The following is an 18,561-nucleotide window of genomic DNA, read 5'->3' on the forward strand; positions in this document are numbered from 1 at the left end:
AGGTTAAAAGGTAAAGGAGTTATATAAATTGGTGTTGTGGCTAAAATGCTGATCCTAGAGATGAACAACTTACCAGATAGGTAGATACAGAGGTACTGATTTCAGAAATGACATTTTCTAAAAAGATTCTTTTCGGGATTTTTTTGGTCCAAAAGTCCTGTGACCCCCCTTAAATAAACTTGCGAATTGATTGACACCACATTACTCACTGTTAAAAGATAGAAGTCCTCTTTTTTTTTTTTTTTTTAATCTGCAACCAGCCGTAGTTCTCAAGCGACGGTATTGAAACTAGAGTTACCCAATTACCTTCAGTATCCTTGAGTCGGCACGACCATGATTCATTCTTACCCGCTGATAAAAGGCATCTTCATCCAATAAAGCACTGCGGCGCGATCGTGTGCATATGTGAAAGGCTTTCTCATTTGCCTCATTTTAGCACACCCACATTGGGCTCTTTCCGGGCTAATAAAAATGCTCAGCCATTTTTGTTGCTTTCCTTCTAGCTTTGAACAATATGCACAGCTTCAAAAGTCCGTTATCGCACTAATGACAAAATAACTGCAGAGTTCTCAAAACGCATGAGGTTGCACCTTGTAGCACAGGGAAAACGCAGGGGCAACCAGGTAAGTAACGTGTCTTATGAAATGAAAAGCAACAGAAAGGTTTCAGATGTATTTGTATATACAGCCAGGTGCCCACAGGTCGGTTCATACGAAGAGCATTAGTTTTAAAGAAATTTTTTTGCTAGGCTGCTTGTGAAAGCAATCACTTCATTGCAACAATGGCTTCAATTCAATGTGAAGTTCTTACAAGGCCAGCTGCCCACAGAGGAGCTTCAATAACTTCATGCTGTCAGATTCGTTTCAGCCCTTTCTGGAAAACTGTTACAAGAATGCAATAAATAATGCAGAAAGCGCGGTAAAATTTCCTAACGTTGCTAATCATATTAACATCTTTATTATGTTGGGATTTCAGTGACGTATCAAATTATCGTCGGTATAGTACCGAGTATCTGTACCGAAGATCAATTTCGATTCTTTATCTTGTACATATTAGTATCGGAAATACAATTTTTCAGGGTATCGAGTATTGGTATCGAGGATACGTTTTTGAAGTATCTTGCCCAGCCCTGCCCGTCGCCTATGCAGTGCAGGTTACTACCATAGCAGACATTCAAGCGTTGAAGCATCAAAGCAAAACATGTGCCTTTTTGTGCACAATGAACAAGATATTTAAAAATTTCAATGAAATAAGACCTCTCACAGAGACAACAAACAAGGCACTAAGAATGTTTAAAAGGTTACTCAACAATGATTATTCCCTAGCAGATTCAGCAGACAGCAACAGACTTCCGTATACAATACCATATCCTAGTATGCACCCCACCGGCACAGTTGTTGGAACTAGGGGTGTGTGAACAGTACTTTTTCAGAAACGAATGGAATAGTTAAAAACCAGCCTGAATATGAACAAAATATTTGCCATCATGTGCTTTTTAGGCAAGTACCTGTAAAAAACAATATTCACACAAAATAGTGAAGCACTATAATTGAAATATGTGGCGTGTTCTTTCAAGGACGCAAGATTCATCTCCACAAGAGGTCATGCAACACCAAGCTGGCACATTAGTTCTGACTGCCAGGCAATCGAATTGAAAAATTTTGTTCTGTTAGTTGGTGACAAAAGCAAAATCATGCCAAATCCCAATTAATCAAAAGGATCAGAGTTAGAGCCGTGGCCAGACAATGGCACAGGGCCTCCTCTCGGACAAGTATACTCCACCACCATGTTGCTGTGTAGCCATGATGGCATCTCGTGCATGATCGCTATAGATGAAGTTATGCATGTGACGCTCATATGATGTCGAGCTGTTAGAATATAACACCCGCATTATGTTGGCAAATGCTCTGAAGAAAAACTTACAGTGAGTACCGCTTTTTAGGCCTCGATTCTTCACTTGCTGCTGTAAGCATGTGAGAAAAAATTTATATTAAGACTGTGACAGGGTCAATAGCAACAATTAGTGCAGAGTGAATAAAGCAGTGCAAAGCTTCAGCCCTCCAAACCTAAATGACTGCCTGTAGAAAGACAACACAAACATTCACGAGAGAATGAAAGGTACAGTTAAGCATGTCAAAGAAATCAACAGAGTTCCTTGGGCCCTGAGCAAGTTCCCAGGCCAGGAATGACTAATGCTGGTTGCACATATCTGAAGGGAGATACCTGGTTTCTTGCAGAAACAACCTCAAGCTAGGGGTGTGCAAATATTCGAAATTTGAAATACAAATTGAAGATGTTTATTCAAAAATTTCAGAACAAACAGAAAATTCTAGCATTTACCACAGTTTCACGAGCACAGTGCGCTTCACTACAATGCCTGATCGCGTGGACTGTGCAGTGAAGCACCCTTAAAATGCGGCGGTGCTGTTTCGTGAAGAGGGACCTTCCCTTTTTGTAAAAAGAGCAGTCCTGACAGTGAGCGCAAAATGAAGCAACTGATGAAACTGAAAAAAAAAAATAAATAATAATAAAATCGTTCTCAACTGGGTTTCATCTCAAATGCACACAACTACTGTGCAGATGTTCACCAGAAGAAATTACTGCAGTGCCTATTACATCATTCGAGCCTTCAGTTAATTCGGACCTTTTTTCTGGTCCCTTCAAAGCTGAATTAATGAGAGTTTACTGTATTCAGCAGCAATATGAAAGCTCTACCTGGTTTTATACTGGTCTATCCTATACAAAAACAGGCATATGGAATCCTGTGTAAAATTTATAGTACCAGATTTTCCAGTGGTGCATAAGCTTCTGTGCAATTCTAATTTAATTTTATTTCCAAATGCCAGGGGAATTTTGAAAATAAACATGACGAACAATGTTTGCTATTTTTAATTTTCCATTCTTTTGTCACTGATCAGATATTAAACATTCAAAGGCATTTTTCCCCCTATTCGCATTTGAAACTTTTAATATTTGCACACCCCTGCTTGCAGCATCATCACTTAATGACTTCATTTTAAGTTTGGATTTTCTTGAGCAGACAAGCGTAACAGTCACCGAAACTAAGACAGCCTGTTCATATTTTAAATGATGTTAATCAATGGGGCATAATTAGTGTAATCACAACCGCTGAAAGATAAAATGATTACGCTTATCTATGCCTCAGTTCCCCTACATAAGAGGGTTCTTGCACCCTCAGCAATTGATTTTATTGAAAGTGGCATACACGTTGTCTACTGCTTAGGATGAGGGTGGCACTGGTCAAGAGTCAAGGTTAGGTTACAATACCACCAAAAGTTGAACATTGTACAGCCCTAGTCATAACTTGGTTGGCAGAGTACCGTACACAAAATAAGGAGATTGTGGGTCCAAATCACAATGGCAGCAGGTTTAGGTTTAGGTTTATGGGGTTTAACGTACCAAAACGACTCAGGCTATGAGAGGCGCCGTAGTGGAGGGCTCTGGATATTCTGACCACCTGGTGTTTGTTAGTGTGCACTGAAATTGTGCAGTATATGGGAACCTTGTATTTGACCTCCATCAAAAAACAGCCGCGACAGCCAGGATTCGATCCTAAATCCTTGGGCACAGTAGTCTAGCGTCCTAACCACTGCACCACCAAGGTAGGCTACAATGGCAGCACATATGTTTTCTCTTCTGCTTTCTAATGCATTTTCTTTGATATTCACACGTATTGAAGTGAAAGCACCATAAATCTTATTCACTCATATGCAAAATAACCTTACAGCCATTGCATATTACTGATGACAATGAGTTAGCTTTTCCTCAAAGTTTCAAAATGTCTTTGCGCCAGATGTAGTTAAACTGATGTGCAGTTAAACTATACCCCAGAGTGATCAGTGCAATTTGTCAAATGAGCCCAACCAAGATTTACGAGCAGAAACGAGCCCAGAGGAATGGTCACATACCTAGTTCTAGAATTTGTTCTAGGTACCGACCCATCACAGTCCCATATGCAGCTGTGCTTTAATACGAAACTAAGCATTTGTGTCCAGCACCTCACTCTTGAGCTGCACCACACTTTGCTGCAATTTATGGGCAACAAGAATAGAGACTCAACTCCAGCAATGAATAGAAACTGGCTCATAATACACATACCTCATCACCCAAGTAGGTGTGTGGTACAGTGTTAACAGTAGCCAGTGATATCTGGCTGCTTCTAAGGCAGATCTAGAAAACTTCTTTTCATAAATATCCTGCAGAGCACTTGAGAAGAACCAGGTGTAGAAGATGGGCACACAAACTCAAAAAGGAAACAAAGCAAAGGTTGAAAGGGAGCCGCAAGTCCATTAGCCAATGTTTCAACAAGTTAACTCTATATTTCATAGTCTTAGCAGGCATCTTCGTCCGGCTGCCCAGACGAAGCAAAGCCTACTTGTCAAAAAGTTGACTAGTGGATTGATGCCCACTTTCAAACCTTATTCACTTTCCTTTGAACTTCTACAGGGCTTGTTTTTCATTACTGTTGCTCCTGCTTTTTGAGCGACTAAAATGAAAATACCGTATAAACCATATTATAGGTCGAGTGAGAATATAGGTCGACCTCGTTACTGTGAAGTGAGGAAAATAAAAAAAAAATAAAAACGTGAAAAAAACGTGGAGAAGCGTATATATATTTACAACATCGACTGTGTCCCTGCATCACCAGAGCTACGATCTCACTCCAAACTTTCAGCAGCTTTGTTGGAAGAAGACTCTTTGCTGCTCGCCACCTCCGAGAGTGTGTCACCTAGTTCCCTCAAGAGTGTTGCTTATGCAGCATTTCTTGAAAGGTTGCAGGCAAACAGACAATCTTGTCCATGGCAACGCACGCGAACCGCCGACCTGTCGCTGAGAGAGCGGACATGTTGCCGTTCACTCCGGCGAACATCACTTTTTCTGGAAAGCCACTGTGAACTGCCTTCATATGCTGTTATTCATCGCTAAAGAGGCATTTTATACTCTCATAGGTGAACGAAAGCACGCACGCGAAGATAAATGTTCTTGGGACGGGAAAAAAATGCCAGCAACTGCAGGATGGCGATACGGTTTCGGCTGTTCGTTCATGAGCAGGCACTCCACTTGTTGCCAGACTATGCCTCAAATTCTGCCAAGTACAGATATATAAGACGAGGGGCAATTTTAGCTTACTTTCTTTGAGAAAAAATCTTGACCTATATTCTGGTTTATACGATACTAATGAAATATGCTACTGAGTTTTCTGAAATTGCTTCCTGAATGAAACTTGTTTGATATGATATCATAGCAACCATATAAGACAAGTGTGCGAGACTACCCGATGATGTCTAAAGTGGCACTAAAGCTACTGCCGTGACTGCCACTGTCTGCAAGATTACTTTAAGCAACAGCTTTGGTGGCATGCACTGCTGAACCTTCTTGCCTATGTTTTGCCTCAATGGCCACGACATCTACACTGGGATCTTCTCTTTACATACTCTGGCTTGTGGCCTAGCATGAACACACTGCTGGATCTTGCTGGGCTCGATGCTTCCGTTAGTGATCACATGCCAGCCACAAAGTTTTTGTGTAAACATTCTCCACAGTGTCCAAGGAACTGAGCACCACCCACTGGGGTTGATTTTAGTGCTACACATTACCAAACTGGGCGATGCACTGGGGATCAACAACACCCTAAATGGAAGGATTTAGCTTGCACTTGCAAGTGGGAATCAGTGCACTTTCTTTCACAGAGCACTGGCAAAGAGAAAGGCTAAGAGGCTTATATTTAACGAGTGTTTACCAATGCACAAGTCAAGTTATGCCCTAAACAGCTTTTCCAGGTGAACTGTACTGTTACAGGCGAGCCACCCACTAGACACTGCTACTCGCAGACACCACTCGGCTGCCAGCACCGCACTAAAAGAAGGCAGCACCAACAGAGTTACCAAAAGGCATATTGGCCAGCCATTTCTTTTTTTTTTTTTTGCATGTGTGTCCCTCCCACATGTACAGGTCAAGAGAAAATAAGGGGAAAAATGCAAAAGCTAAAAACAATGTGTCGTTAATTCCTCCACTCTCGTTTTAAGTCCTCCAAAGATTGCTCAAACCTTTAAAGGCATGAACAGCCGCTTCCGTTTGAAATGATCTCAAATTTTGACAACAGAAAATCTTCAAATGCAACTATGTGCACGAATACATACAACTACATGCTGCTTATTATGATTTATGATTTACAGGTGCTTTTAACATCCCAAAGCAACTCAGGCTATAAGATACGCCATACTTGATCAACAGCTTTGAAAATTTCGCTTTTTAACGTGCACTGACATCACACAGTACACAAGGACCTTGAATTTCGCCTCCACTGAAAAGTCCCCTGTGGCCAGGGTTGAACCCACATCCTTGAGACCAAAAGTAAGCGCCCTAATCGCCGCGCCGCTGCGGCAGTGCGATTCTTTGACATTATCAAGCGAGCATTAAACAGCCATTTAGTGCACTGTGACATAATGAAGCAGTGAAACAAATTGCGAACAACAAGCATCTCATGTGTATCGTTCTTTTGCCTGCCTTGCTGTGTAACTTTGTCATCCCTGTAAAGCCATCTGTCAATGCTTATGTGATAATGCCAAAGAAATGGCCCAGGCACATGCACTAAAGCATGTACAATTTTTTGGGGTGTGCAAATATTCTAAACTTCAAATATAAATCGTATGTTTTTTTTTTATTCTATTTATATTCATACTCAAAAACTGATATTAGAAAGTTTGATTTTCTTAATTTTTATAAATTACCGAATACTACGAAAATGTTACAACTCACCACAGTTTCACTGCGCTGCATGTTTCACCGCAATGCTTGACGGTGTGGACTGTGCAGCGACGCAGCCTCAAAACACGACAGGGGCGTTTTGTGAAAGCTACTCTTCCTTTTATGAAGAGGGCTTCTCGATAGTGTATGAAATGCGAAGTACTTAAGGAAAGCAGGAAATATGTTGTTCTCACTTCGTTTACATCTCAAATGTCAACAACTGTCATGCAGGTGTCCATCACACAAACAGTTTTCGGCAGTTTTTTCAGGCCCATTTTATAATTCGAGCTTTCATTCAAATTAAATTTCTTTCTGGTCCTTCTGAGGGCCAAATAAATAAGAGTTTACTGTATGCGGCAGCAATGTGGCAGCTCCACCCAGTTTCATGCAGGTCCTACCTGTACAAAAATCCAGTAATAGAGAATCCTGCATAAAATATATATACTAGAGTTTGCAAGTAGCTTACACACTACTGTGCAATTTTAACTTAAATTTATTTGCAAATACCATGTGAATTCTGAAGTAAACAAGACCAACAACGTTTGCTACTTTCTAATTTTTTTTTTTTTTTCACCGATCGGATATTAAATATTTGAACGCATTTTTTTCCCATACATGTAATGATTCATGTTGGAGAATTTCAATATTCGCACACCTCTCATACTTTTTAAAACTGCAATCTCCATCATATAAATGTGTTTGAACTAGTGAAGTTTCTGCAATGCTACTGTCAACATTCTAGCAGTACTGAAAATGTGACAATGTACTAGCACCAGTTTTAGTCACACACTGGTCAGACAATGGTGCAGTTACATTGTATACAAGATCCAGTACAATGCTTCAATACCATTTTTGCATTTTTAAGCATTCTCGAAGAAACCTCGGTGCAACATTTTTTAAATCACCAACTGCCACAGTGTTCTTATCAAGATTGCCAACCAACACAAGTCAGCCTATCCAGTCTATGATTATGAATCCTACAAAAAGCTTAGCATGCTACTCCAGTATCCACCTAATTTAGTCAAAAAACGAGAACCGAGCGGTCACTCTCAAGGCCATAAGAGTAGAGGCAGTAGCTTGACCAGCCCCTACCCACTGCGGAAACTAACTTACTTTTCACTTCGCTGATTTTAAGAACTAAACTTACTAATCACAACTTTCTGGACATGCTTAGAAAGGTTGCTTAATTAGCACTTACCCTCACTGGGACTCCTGGAAACCAAAGGGTCAAAGCTGAGGTAGAGCGAGCAGCGCCCCAGGCTGCTTCTGCGCAGCCGCCGGCTACTGCCCACCTTCTGGAGGAAGTCCAAATCTTCCTTGAAGTAGGTGGCAGCTGCCCGGTATTCGTCTTCAGAAAACTGAGCAACCTCAGGGCCAGCCTCGGAATCGACGGGTAATGTGCCCTCCGTTGTACCCTGGTCTGGATCGTGCTGGTTTAAAACAACGTTTCACTCATGTGAGTACTAAACCACATAATATTTATGAAGCATAGTATGTATTTAACATTACCACTATCAACCTTCACAATAGCTTGAAAATGGCAACAGTGCAAAAAAAAAAAAATTAAAGACAGTGGACAGAGATGTCTATAGCCTTTTTTGCATTCTTGTCATTTTAAAACAATGTACCAACACACTGCAAGAAAACAGTCATTCTGCATTATCTGCACACATAATTTAAAGAAAATTGGCACAAACGTTTAGCCGTGGATATGGTTTTTTCCACATTCAATAACCTCACCCCACTCTACAGGAATGTCAACAATTGACAAGTTCATTGAGGTTGTGGGCAGGTGCACAGCAATTCCCAAATTTCTTGTTCAACTAGTGTCATTTATTCAGTGGCTTTGTCCTTCAGGAAGGATTATACTGAAAAATGCATAAATATCGGGCTGCAAGAACATAACAGTAACACTGCACTCTCTGAGAATCTTGCCAAACACTGCAAAAAACGTGGAAGTAAAACCTGCACTCCAGTACTCGATGAATGCACATGTGATTATCAGCAAAGCATGAGACTGTACATCTAGAGAGATAACTGCAACCACCAAAATCCATCGTGCCAAGGACCACAGTTATTGCACCGTCTATCTGTCGATCTCGCTAAGAGCTGAAGTTCCTAAGCGCAGCTGGATATGCATTGTAAGTGGTCACTTGCCTCGAACTGTTTCCCTGTTCTTATCATTATGTTTTACCCTTTAACCCCTGGAATTTTAGGCTTTATTGGCCCACTTTTAACTACCACACTCGCTTTAATGTTTTTCTGCTGTTAGCGTGAAAGCCACGTACAGAGTCTATCATACTTGTCTAGAGTGCTGGAGCGGTGCTGTGCGGAGGAAGTAAAGTGAAATTATAAGGCAGGTACTGAATCTTCCTGATCATACTTCACTACTAGCGCAACCACAAGGCCATGCGAACTTCACAGGCACAAACGAGTCACCCTTGAGAAAGCTGCTGCATTATTATTCCGCGAAATTTGCTCCGAAGCACACCGCTCGAACGCTCTAGACAAGTGTGATCGACTCTGTACACATAGCAGCTGTTCGTTTTTTAAGATTTTAGCCTCTATTGGGCCCCTTGATCCCCACCTTCGTTTTAGTGTTTATGTATTGCTCATGTGATGGCAATCTTCACTTCACTTCCCCCCAACTTTTTTCACTGCCTTTTCATAGACAGCTTCAGCTTCATACTGTACTCATTGGTGTAATTATACTCTGCCTTCCAGTGACTGTGCAACTCTCTTATTGCTTTGCTCAAAACTTCAAAACTGATACAAATTGACTTTTTTTTTCCCTAAACATTGTCGTGATATCAAGAGCAAATTGAACAAAACATTGCAACTAAATTCTTCTAGGTCCCTCAAGAAATGATGGCCTAGTAGTTTTACCATTAACAGCAAATGCAGAAAGGGAGAGGTTCAAACCTTCGCGCTGCCAGGTACCCACCAGACATATTATATGGGTACAAGCTTTCCCCAGGCTTGATGCTGAATTGCTCTCGGGTGATATGCTTAGGAAATGGTCTTTCAGTAAACTTTATAAGTATACAACAAAAGCCACAATGGGCTTTACCACACGAAGAGGATTTTGGTCCTTGCAGATACATTTTACATCAAGGGGCGAGGCCTACACCATAGCCCTTGAAGTAAAACTTTGCCAACTCAGACCCTGATCTGAGCAGAAAACAAAGCTCCAGAAATAACTGCTTCAAAATTTTATATATTCTTGCCTAATGAGTGGAAAGAACAGATCTACAATTGGTTTTGCTGCCAAAATGTTTTTTAAGGGACAGGGAATTCATAATGACGAAGAGGTGGAGTGATGCACTTATCTTCTTTGCTGTTTTGGACAACTTTGGTTATGAATTACACAAAATAATAAAGTTAGGTAGCTGAAAATTGTCTGAATAAATATGTTTAACAAAACTTGTTGGGCTAGATGGTGCATTGCAACTTGACTGAAGATAAAGCGCACAGGAAGACACACACAAGAGAAGAACACACAGGACCTGTGTCTTCTCTTGTGTGTGTCTTCCTGTGTGCTTTATCTTCAGTCAAGTTGGAATAAATATGTGCATGTTTTTATTTGTATTCACTTAATTTTCGCTCTTCAAAATCGGCCCAGTAAACAAAATTTTGCCTATTTCGCAGGCCTTTATCTCAAAAAAGGTTTATGGCAGAGTAGTAATAATCGCGCACTCTGTTCTCAGCATACTTGCCTATCAAACTGGTAAAGGTTCGTTTTAAGAGGCAGCACAGCGAGAGCAGTGGAGCTTCACTATTCCATCCCCCTTTTGTTCGCACCACAACCAGACGCCGATAACAAGGGGATGAAGGAAGATCAGAGCACTGCTTTGTGCTTTGTGGAAAGCATGAACGTGGCCGGCCAATGGCAAAGCAAGGTAACAAATGCAAAAAAAGAAAAAAAAACTATTGGTAACCGGATGCTCGCGCCTATCTCAGATGACGGCAGCCAGCTGGCCTGAACTGGGCCTTTTGCGATCTGCTGTTCACACTTCATGTCGGCACTGACTGCATGGAAGAAATTGTGTATACAGGAATGAAGTCAATGTGCGCTGTCGAACCGTTTGAATAAACGATTGCAGCCCAGAAACAATGCTTTAATGAGGCAGTTCTCCATGCCCTTCACAACTTTTACATTTCACTAAAAATTACTAGGAATAAGTTGCTTGCTCATTGAACTTTGTCACCTTTTTGTCTAAACCGCGTTATGGTGAGGTGAATCACGGTAAACGTCTGTGTGCTGCCAGATGCCACTGCATATCAGGAACTTCACACGTACAAAACCGATTCCGAATCATTCATTGCAGAGTTTCTCCCAGCTAATTTGGAACATCGAGACAAAAAATGACGATACAATACTGTTATGAGTGAAGAACGATGAGGACGAAGTGGTGCACTCATGCATGGAAGGTGAAAAGAAGGAAGTGCATAAAATGCTGGGCCCTCATTGCCTGGCTTGTTGGATGCCTCTCACCGTAATATCTAATTCTCTTTTGTAAATATACCTTTCCCTATTATTATATTATGCTAAAATTTAAAAATTGTAGGCGGTTCACAAATGTCGCAGAATCTTCAGACCTGCATCGTGTGCTTGTGCCTTGTGCAAGGGCTTTATTGAAGTGGCCATAATTACTTAGTGCCTTGTGCAAGGGCCTTATTGAAGTGGCCATAATTACTCATGCATCAATATTATGCAATATGTTTTTAATGATTTTGAAAGCGGAAGTAGAGGTGATAGGTGTACAAAGCTTAAAAACATCAAAAATGTATTTTTTTTTAATTGTCCTCAAATGTTCACTGTTTGCTGCTTTCTTGAAATTAGCGCGATCGTATCTCTGTATTGAAACGTTACATAAATATAAGCTTTATTTGTTTGATACTTAAGTATGCTGAAACAGTGTAGAATTATTGCTCCTCTGCCATAAACCTTTGTTATGATAAAGGCCTGCAAAGTAGGTAATATTTCGTTTCCTGTGCAGATTTTGAGAAATTTTATAACAACATCTACACTACCCAGAAAAACAAGCATAACTGAATACAAATAAAAACATGCATATATTTAGTCAATTTTAGGCTAACTAACTTTAAATATTTTGTGTAATCCATAACCAAAGTTAAACAAAATTGCAGCATGGAAGATAAGCGCAGCACTCCACCTATTCATCATAATAATTCCCTGAGCCTCGAAAAAATATTTACTAGCAAAACCAATTCCAGATCTCTTCTTTCCAGTCATCAGGCAGCGATATATAAAGTTTTGAAATAAATATAGACGGCTGTCTGAGCATGCTTTATTTGATCTTACGTGGAAACACTCAACGTTTTAAGAGAGGGGGGCATGGGTCTTAAAATTAATTTTGTTATTTACAAACCAAATTTGATGAAACTTCATGGAAATATTCAATTTTTCCTCCCGATTTCAAATATGCAAAAACTTTCCTTCCGGGACAATTAGTTCAAAAGGTACTGGAAGTTTATTAAAAAAATTATTGTCATTGTCTGCCCAAACAATAGGGGAAAAATGCTAATCAGAAATTAAATTGAGATATACAGGTGGATACTATGGATACTGCAAGGTTTAAGGAATGCAACATTGGGAGAAGTTTTCAAATTGAGCTTATATTAGACATTTAGCAGCTCGTTGGACACGGCCCTCACAGCCCCATGGCAACTATATAAGAATTTCAAGATAAAATGAAAAAATATTAAAGGTGAAAATAAGAAATGTGCTCCCAATTTCTCTCTCCCTCTCAAAGAAATTGCAATGATTCTTGAATCTCTCACATTCAGTTCGGCGTACAGCTTGTGAACAGACTACGCGCACTAAGTGTTTTTCGGTTGCACGACTGGCAGCAGACATCAGCTCGTTTTTCACATAAGTCAGCCATGTACACGGTGGCTAACATTCATTACTGAAAATACATCATTCAAAGCCGTTTGACGACTGCCAGTAGCAAACTTTCACGGCGAAAAGGTTGTTTTTGAGCGCCTTCGACGCACAGTGAACCGATGACCACAGCCTTCGCGCACGAAATGCGATCTCAACGCACGTCCATATTCCTGCTTATCTCCAATTAATTTCAGAGCACCAGAGCATAATTTTGCAGTCTGCAAGTGATGCAAGGAAATTGTTCTCCGTTGTAAATTTAAATTTCGTGAACTAAGTTTTCTGGGTGGTCGGGTTGCAACGCCGGCACTGTCAGCGAGACATTCATCCTTCCTTCCCGTTACTGCATTTGAAGCTGTTGTGCTATCTTGTCCACCGCTGCCGCTCTTTAGTTTCTCCGGGCTGCAGAAACGGCGTGCCGTAGCGTACGCAGCTGCCACCGGGAGCGTTAGGCCCAGAGCGGTGGGTTCGATGCCACAGCCATCGTACCCAAGTTCGTCATCTTGGGTGTTTCCTTTCATTTTCCTTCGACACATTTGGAACTCATGTGATGTGAACAACGCTGACACGAACATCACCTGGCTATCGCATCGACGCACCAAGATGGAAATGACCACCTCGGGGAGAGATTAATATGAGCGCATTTTATTTTTTTCCCGCCGTACGCAACTCGCACAGCCGTTCCAAGCCTCTTGCGCGGCCCTTTAGGTGTTCAAGCGTGATTCACATATATTGTATATACATGCCGATAAAGAAAAGCATTCATGTATTCAGCCGTTTACATGCACAACGTGATAATCGGCACACCTGCTCAAAAGAAAACTAAACTGGCACGGGGTGTACATACATCGGAGCGCATGGACAAATTTTTTCTCATGGAAATCATTTGATTACGAGAAGCTTCGACCAGTGTCTGTTGGTTAATGTAGCTCGTTGAACTACAGCCACAAGAGATATCTGTATACTATGTTCATTTTGCATTCATCAGCTGCTCGTTTATTGATTAAATCCCTCATATTCTATAGCTGTCACGCACTTGCTCATTTTCCACTTAACGCACAATGGACAGTGGACTTCTAGGCCGATGTGATCAGCCGATGAGCTACGAAGCACAATTTTAATGATCTTGAAGATGTTTCCAACCAACAGAAAATAAAAAAAGGGCTACGCATGCAAAAGCACGCCTGCAAATGTTTCGCGCGCATATCACATGCATTGGTATAGGGCATAACGCTAGCACCCCCCCCTCAACCACACAGTCCCTCAGTGAAACAGACTGGCAATCTCAGTACTGTGGAGACTGGCGCGACGCTGCAGGCCCTGTTCTCCAGGAGGCACTGGCTGGGACCGAGCACAGCATGCAGATGACCGAGGCCTATTGAGCCAATCGGGCAGCGCCCTCCCATCACGTGCCACGAACGACGAATAGAATTGAAAATTGAGATTTTTTTTCTCTTTGGCCAAAAAAGCTGGCGAGGATGGTGGTGGTGGGAATTTGAAGAGGGAAAGCTACTCTTTCAATCGAGACCAAGATAGATTCAGTAGCATGCATGAAACAAGGAGCTGCGCGCCGCGGAGGAATTGCCATTTTGGCATCGATTTCAGTTGAAATTCGGTCAACAGTGACGATATAAATTGTTCTTACGAACAAAATACTGGACTTGGAACTGCAAAACTTTGCAGACAGATGCAGAACAGGCTGCAGACTTCAAAAGTCATGTTTCCGAAAAATAGATTTTTTGGCAATTTTTCGGTTTCTAAGATAAGTGTTTGCCCCTTAATTGCGCCTTAATGATTTCAATACACAAGGGTAACAATCTAGCAGCATTGTGGCAGGGAAGACACTGGTACATTCAATAAATGAGAAAACCAACCTGGATATCTGATGCTGCTTCGTTGCAAAGTTCAGCAGTAGGACTCCCAGGATTCTCGTCAATCACAGGAAGTTCCGCATGGCATGCACCTTTAGCGGTCAGCAGGTTTTCATTAGAGTCAGTGGAATTCAAGGTCCCCAGTTCATCCAGGCAATGTGTGCGTGGTGGTGTTGCAAAAGGGCGATCGGTCTCAGAAGCTCTGTAGGTTTTGTTGCAAATGTCTGTAGGGCTTTGTGCAGAGATGAGGTTGTCACACTGAAGCACCGAGACTTCTGGTGGGGTTGGAGTGGATCTTTTCTGAAGGTCTGGTGAAATCAGGTCAGCAGTTTGGTTGTGTGCTATAACTTCCTCTTCAATTAGGCATGGGCTCAGCAATTGAGGCAAGCTTGATGAAGAACTTTCACTGTCCTGAAGCCGTAAAAGGTCACCAGTGTTGACACAAGTCACATTACCACAAGTTTCAGAGTGCAACTCCAGAGTGTTCTTTGCCAAAATGTCACAAACTTCCTGATCACAGCTTTCATTGATGGCAGATTGAACAGGATGGTTCACTACAGTGTCCTGAAATGATAAAAGTTGCAAACATCACCACCCATCCTTTCTATACAATTTGCAAAATGCACAGCCCTTAGCAGTGAGCAAAGGCTATTGAATCGTCATTTGTAACAAAAGAAACTTCCTTCCAATAACAACATATTTCAGGTTAGACATCAAAAAGGAATGCAGCTTCAGCAAATAATGGATCTCAATTCAATCAAAATGCAAGAAAATCTGTTCAATGTCCAAGTAAAAATAAATCGAGTTTGACCAGCTGAATATAATGAAAGGTAACAACCACCAATTATGCTGTAAAATTCACCAGACCATTACTAACACATCATTACTTGATGCCATGTTCAAGGCTACAGGAACATGACATAACATAACCTACTAATATACAGGGCATCCCAGCTAAGATGGACCAATATTCAAAAAGAAAGAAATCCTAAGTGTTCAAGAACTGAACGCAAGTGAATGTTGTTAGAATTTATCTAAAGTACACGTTAGTATTTTTTAGTTCAACCTACACAAATTAGTCAAAATTAAGTAACCAACATTTAAGATATTGCCCTAAACGCTCAGGTGCAAAAGGAAAAATTGTCGAGCGCCAGGAAATTGGTCTGATATAGGTGCTTACAACTTCAGACAAGGTAACCTTAGTGTAGTCTTTTATATTTCGCAAAAATGAAAACAAAGTTGAAAACACATTGTAGTAGGATGGTCATAGGTGAGTCAATCAATAGGCGAGTTTCCCTTGGCGTGGTTCTTGGCCTTATTAAACAAGCAAAAAAAAAAATCTGAAAAGGTGCCAGACAGTCAGCCCAAACCTTTAAAGAAAACCAGCACCTCAACAGTTCCCAACACGAGAGACTAGGTGGTGAGAGCAAAACAATTACAGGCAGTGTTGGAACACTGGCTTTACATAGCGCAGTATACTGGTACCACAGCAGTACAGAGAACAGATCTGGTGCATTCGATCTTAGGAACTCCAGGGCTTCCAATTAAAATTAGAATAAAACTGAATCATAGAAATAAAAGTAGCCTTCTGCAGGTACAATAAAAGCAATCACATACACTTACCAGATGTCCAAGACCAGCATGAGAAGTAAGAAAAGCAGTAAACGGGTGAAACAATTTCCAAAGCTGCTACTAAATAGACATGCTAGGATAATGCAGTTCCAATAGTAATGCCCTGTATACAAAAATCCCTAGATACCATTGCATTTGCATTAAGTGATATAAAACAGCATAAAACTGTAATGAATACCACCCGAAACTTTTGCATTGCAGTTTTCATGACACTAGTGACATCAGGGTACGGTCACCTTAAGAGTAAACATGGGAATAGGTTGATACAAAGCATTTCAAGCAACATACTTTTCACATAGGGCATGACATAGGGGAAAAGAGAGGCTAGACCAAAATGTGTGTGGAGTAGTCCACACAACACTCTTCATGCTCACTTCTTTATGTGACAATCAATTAACCTGTAATGCCCAGCAATGCATATATAATACAAAGTGCAAAAATGTGAATACTTTTGATTTATGCTTTTATAACTATGTGATTTGCTAGCATACATCAAGTAAAAGGTCATCTACAGTGTATTTATTAATGCAAGGACAAACTGCAAGTTACCAGAGATGCAGCTAAACTCAATAGTAAAAAGCCCGGTAGTTGTGATGCTGCATTCACAGATAGCGGAGTAGTTTGGAATTTCCCACTTCATTTGCAATACATGCCTGCGTATTTGAACACAGTTTTAGTTTTTAAGGTCCTCAGAGAATCAGAAATTATAAAAATTTGCTCAATTAATTACCATGCAATTAATTTTTTTCAGGAAGAATGGTCTAGTTTTTTATGTTTCTGCAATGAAGGGACTATAAAACTTAAATTGGGAGAGGTCATAAAACAAAACTGTGCTCCAAATAAGCTTTCAGAAACAAAAATTTAAACTACTGCTTGTAGTCAAGAATACTAAATGAAAATGACTCCAATACCACTTTTGTACTAACATTTGAACTGGTGAAAAAAATATGCTGAACCATCCAGACCACAAGAAAGAAGACGAGACACAGCGCACGTGTCTTGTGCTCTTTCTTGTGGTCTGGATGGTTCGGCGCAATTTTTTCCCCAGTTCAAATTGACACCAAACAGAGGTGTTAATGTACTAACATTAAATAAAATTTCAAATGAATTCAGAAGAGGTGCACATGACAAACGTGTATGCATGGTAATTTCATGTACCACAGTTCATGCATAAATCCTGCACGTTTTTCTACAATACTAAAAACATGCAGTTCTGTCAATAGACCCACCACTATCCATTCACAGCTGTAGTGCCCATCATGGTGCCCATCATAAATAGGCGCATGCAAGAGAGGTACACATTTGCAATACCAGGCATAAAACGCAGAGCCAATAACAAAAGAGAGACTTTCCAGTACCTACCATAACTAGTTGTGTAGGATGATCCCTCAATTGAAGAAAAAGAAGGGGGGATGTTTTCCAAACAGGCATAACTTGACCCTGCTAACCCAACTTTATCCACTCATCTGCACAAAGGGCTTGAGAGCTTGAAAGTGTTCTTCCCTGCCACTCAATTTATTTACTTAAATACTACACAGGCATGTACAGTTAATTTCATACATGGACACATTGAGTCCATACATGTCTGTGTTATGCAGTAGAAAACTGCTGTCAGTAAAGTTTAGCAGTTGAGAAGGCTGGCCTTACTAAATGCTAGAAAAAATAATGCGCAAGCTGTCAATTGTTGCACGTTCCCCTTCCTTTGCAGACTAACAGTAGTCCACTTGGCTGACCTTGCTCTTTGTGATGCTAGATACAGAGACAGCATGTGGTCTGTGTATGAGCCCTCACCAACAGTACAGAAGGAAGGGCTATTCATAGCTGTCAGGCTCAACACTCAGGTTGCATATGCATTGCTGTGTCTGGCCTTAGCCACACAGTGCCAAGAAAGAAGAAACAGCAGAAAATAAAGCATCTGAAAAGGATGTTTCTAACAAACATAATATGAAGCAAGGTTATGCATAGCAGTCAAGGGACATGGCTGCCTTTGTTCATCGATCTATATTATTTTTACCTAGTGTCTGATGCTGACTGCAGGACAAAAGCCTCTTCTTGTGACCTTGTGCTTGCTGTCATCACCGAATCTTAGCAAATGTTACAACTGCATCACTTTGCTCAATTTACTGTCAATCTTAAATATGCTACCCCCTTCCCTGTATCCATTCTCAACAGAATACTGACTATCCACTGCACACATTACACAGCTCATCTACTTTAACTTATGGTAACTTTTTTTTTTTTTTTTTATACATCAACTGTTAATGGGAGTGCACCAAATTTATTCAGGGGGCCCATTAGGCGAATTAAAGCACACTTAGCAATGAATGTAAATCAATATGTCTCGCATGCAGCTACGAGCTAGCCAACACGAATTAACCATGC

The 18,561-nt window shown here is 40.8% G+C and overlaps 1 protein-coding gene across 3 annotated transcripts in view; it reads right to left on the reverse strand.

Annotated features, from left to right (window-relative positions):
- Positions 1 to 18,561, reverse strand: part of LOC146205406 (uncharacterized) — a 120,551-nt gene that overhangs the window by 62,163 nt on the left and 39,827 nt on the right. For 2 of the 3 annotated variants that reach the window (XM_084590062.1, XM_084590061.1), the window contains 3 exons: positions 14,551 to 15,111; positions 7,967 to 8,198; positions 1,924 to 1,963 (listed from right to left, as the gene is read on the reverse strand). In XM_084590062.1, coding sequence (XP_084446188.1) covers positions 1,924 to 1,963; positions 7,967 to 8,198; positions 14,551 to 15,111 — 833 coding nt within the window. The remainder of the gene's footprint in view (positions 1 to 1,923; positions 1,964 to 7,966; positions 8,199 to 14,550; positions 15,112 to 18,561) is intronic. The other variant, XM_084590064.1, reaches the window with a different exon arrangement.

This window comes from Amblyomma maculatum, chromosome 1 (assembly GCF_055883805.1).
Source record: "Amblyomma maculatum isolate TAMU_Amacu chromosome 1, ASM5588380v1, whole genome shotgun sequence".
NCBI classification, from domain to species: domain Eukaryota; kingdom Metazoa; phylum Arthropoda; class Arachnida; order Ixodida; family Ixodidae; genus Amblyomma; species Amblyomma maculatum.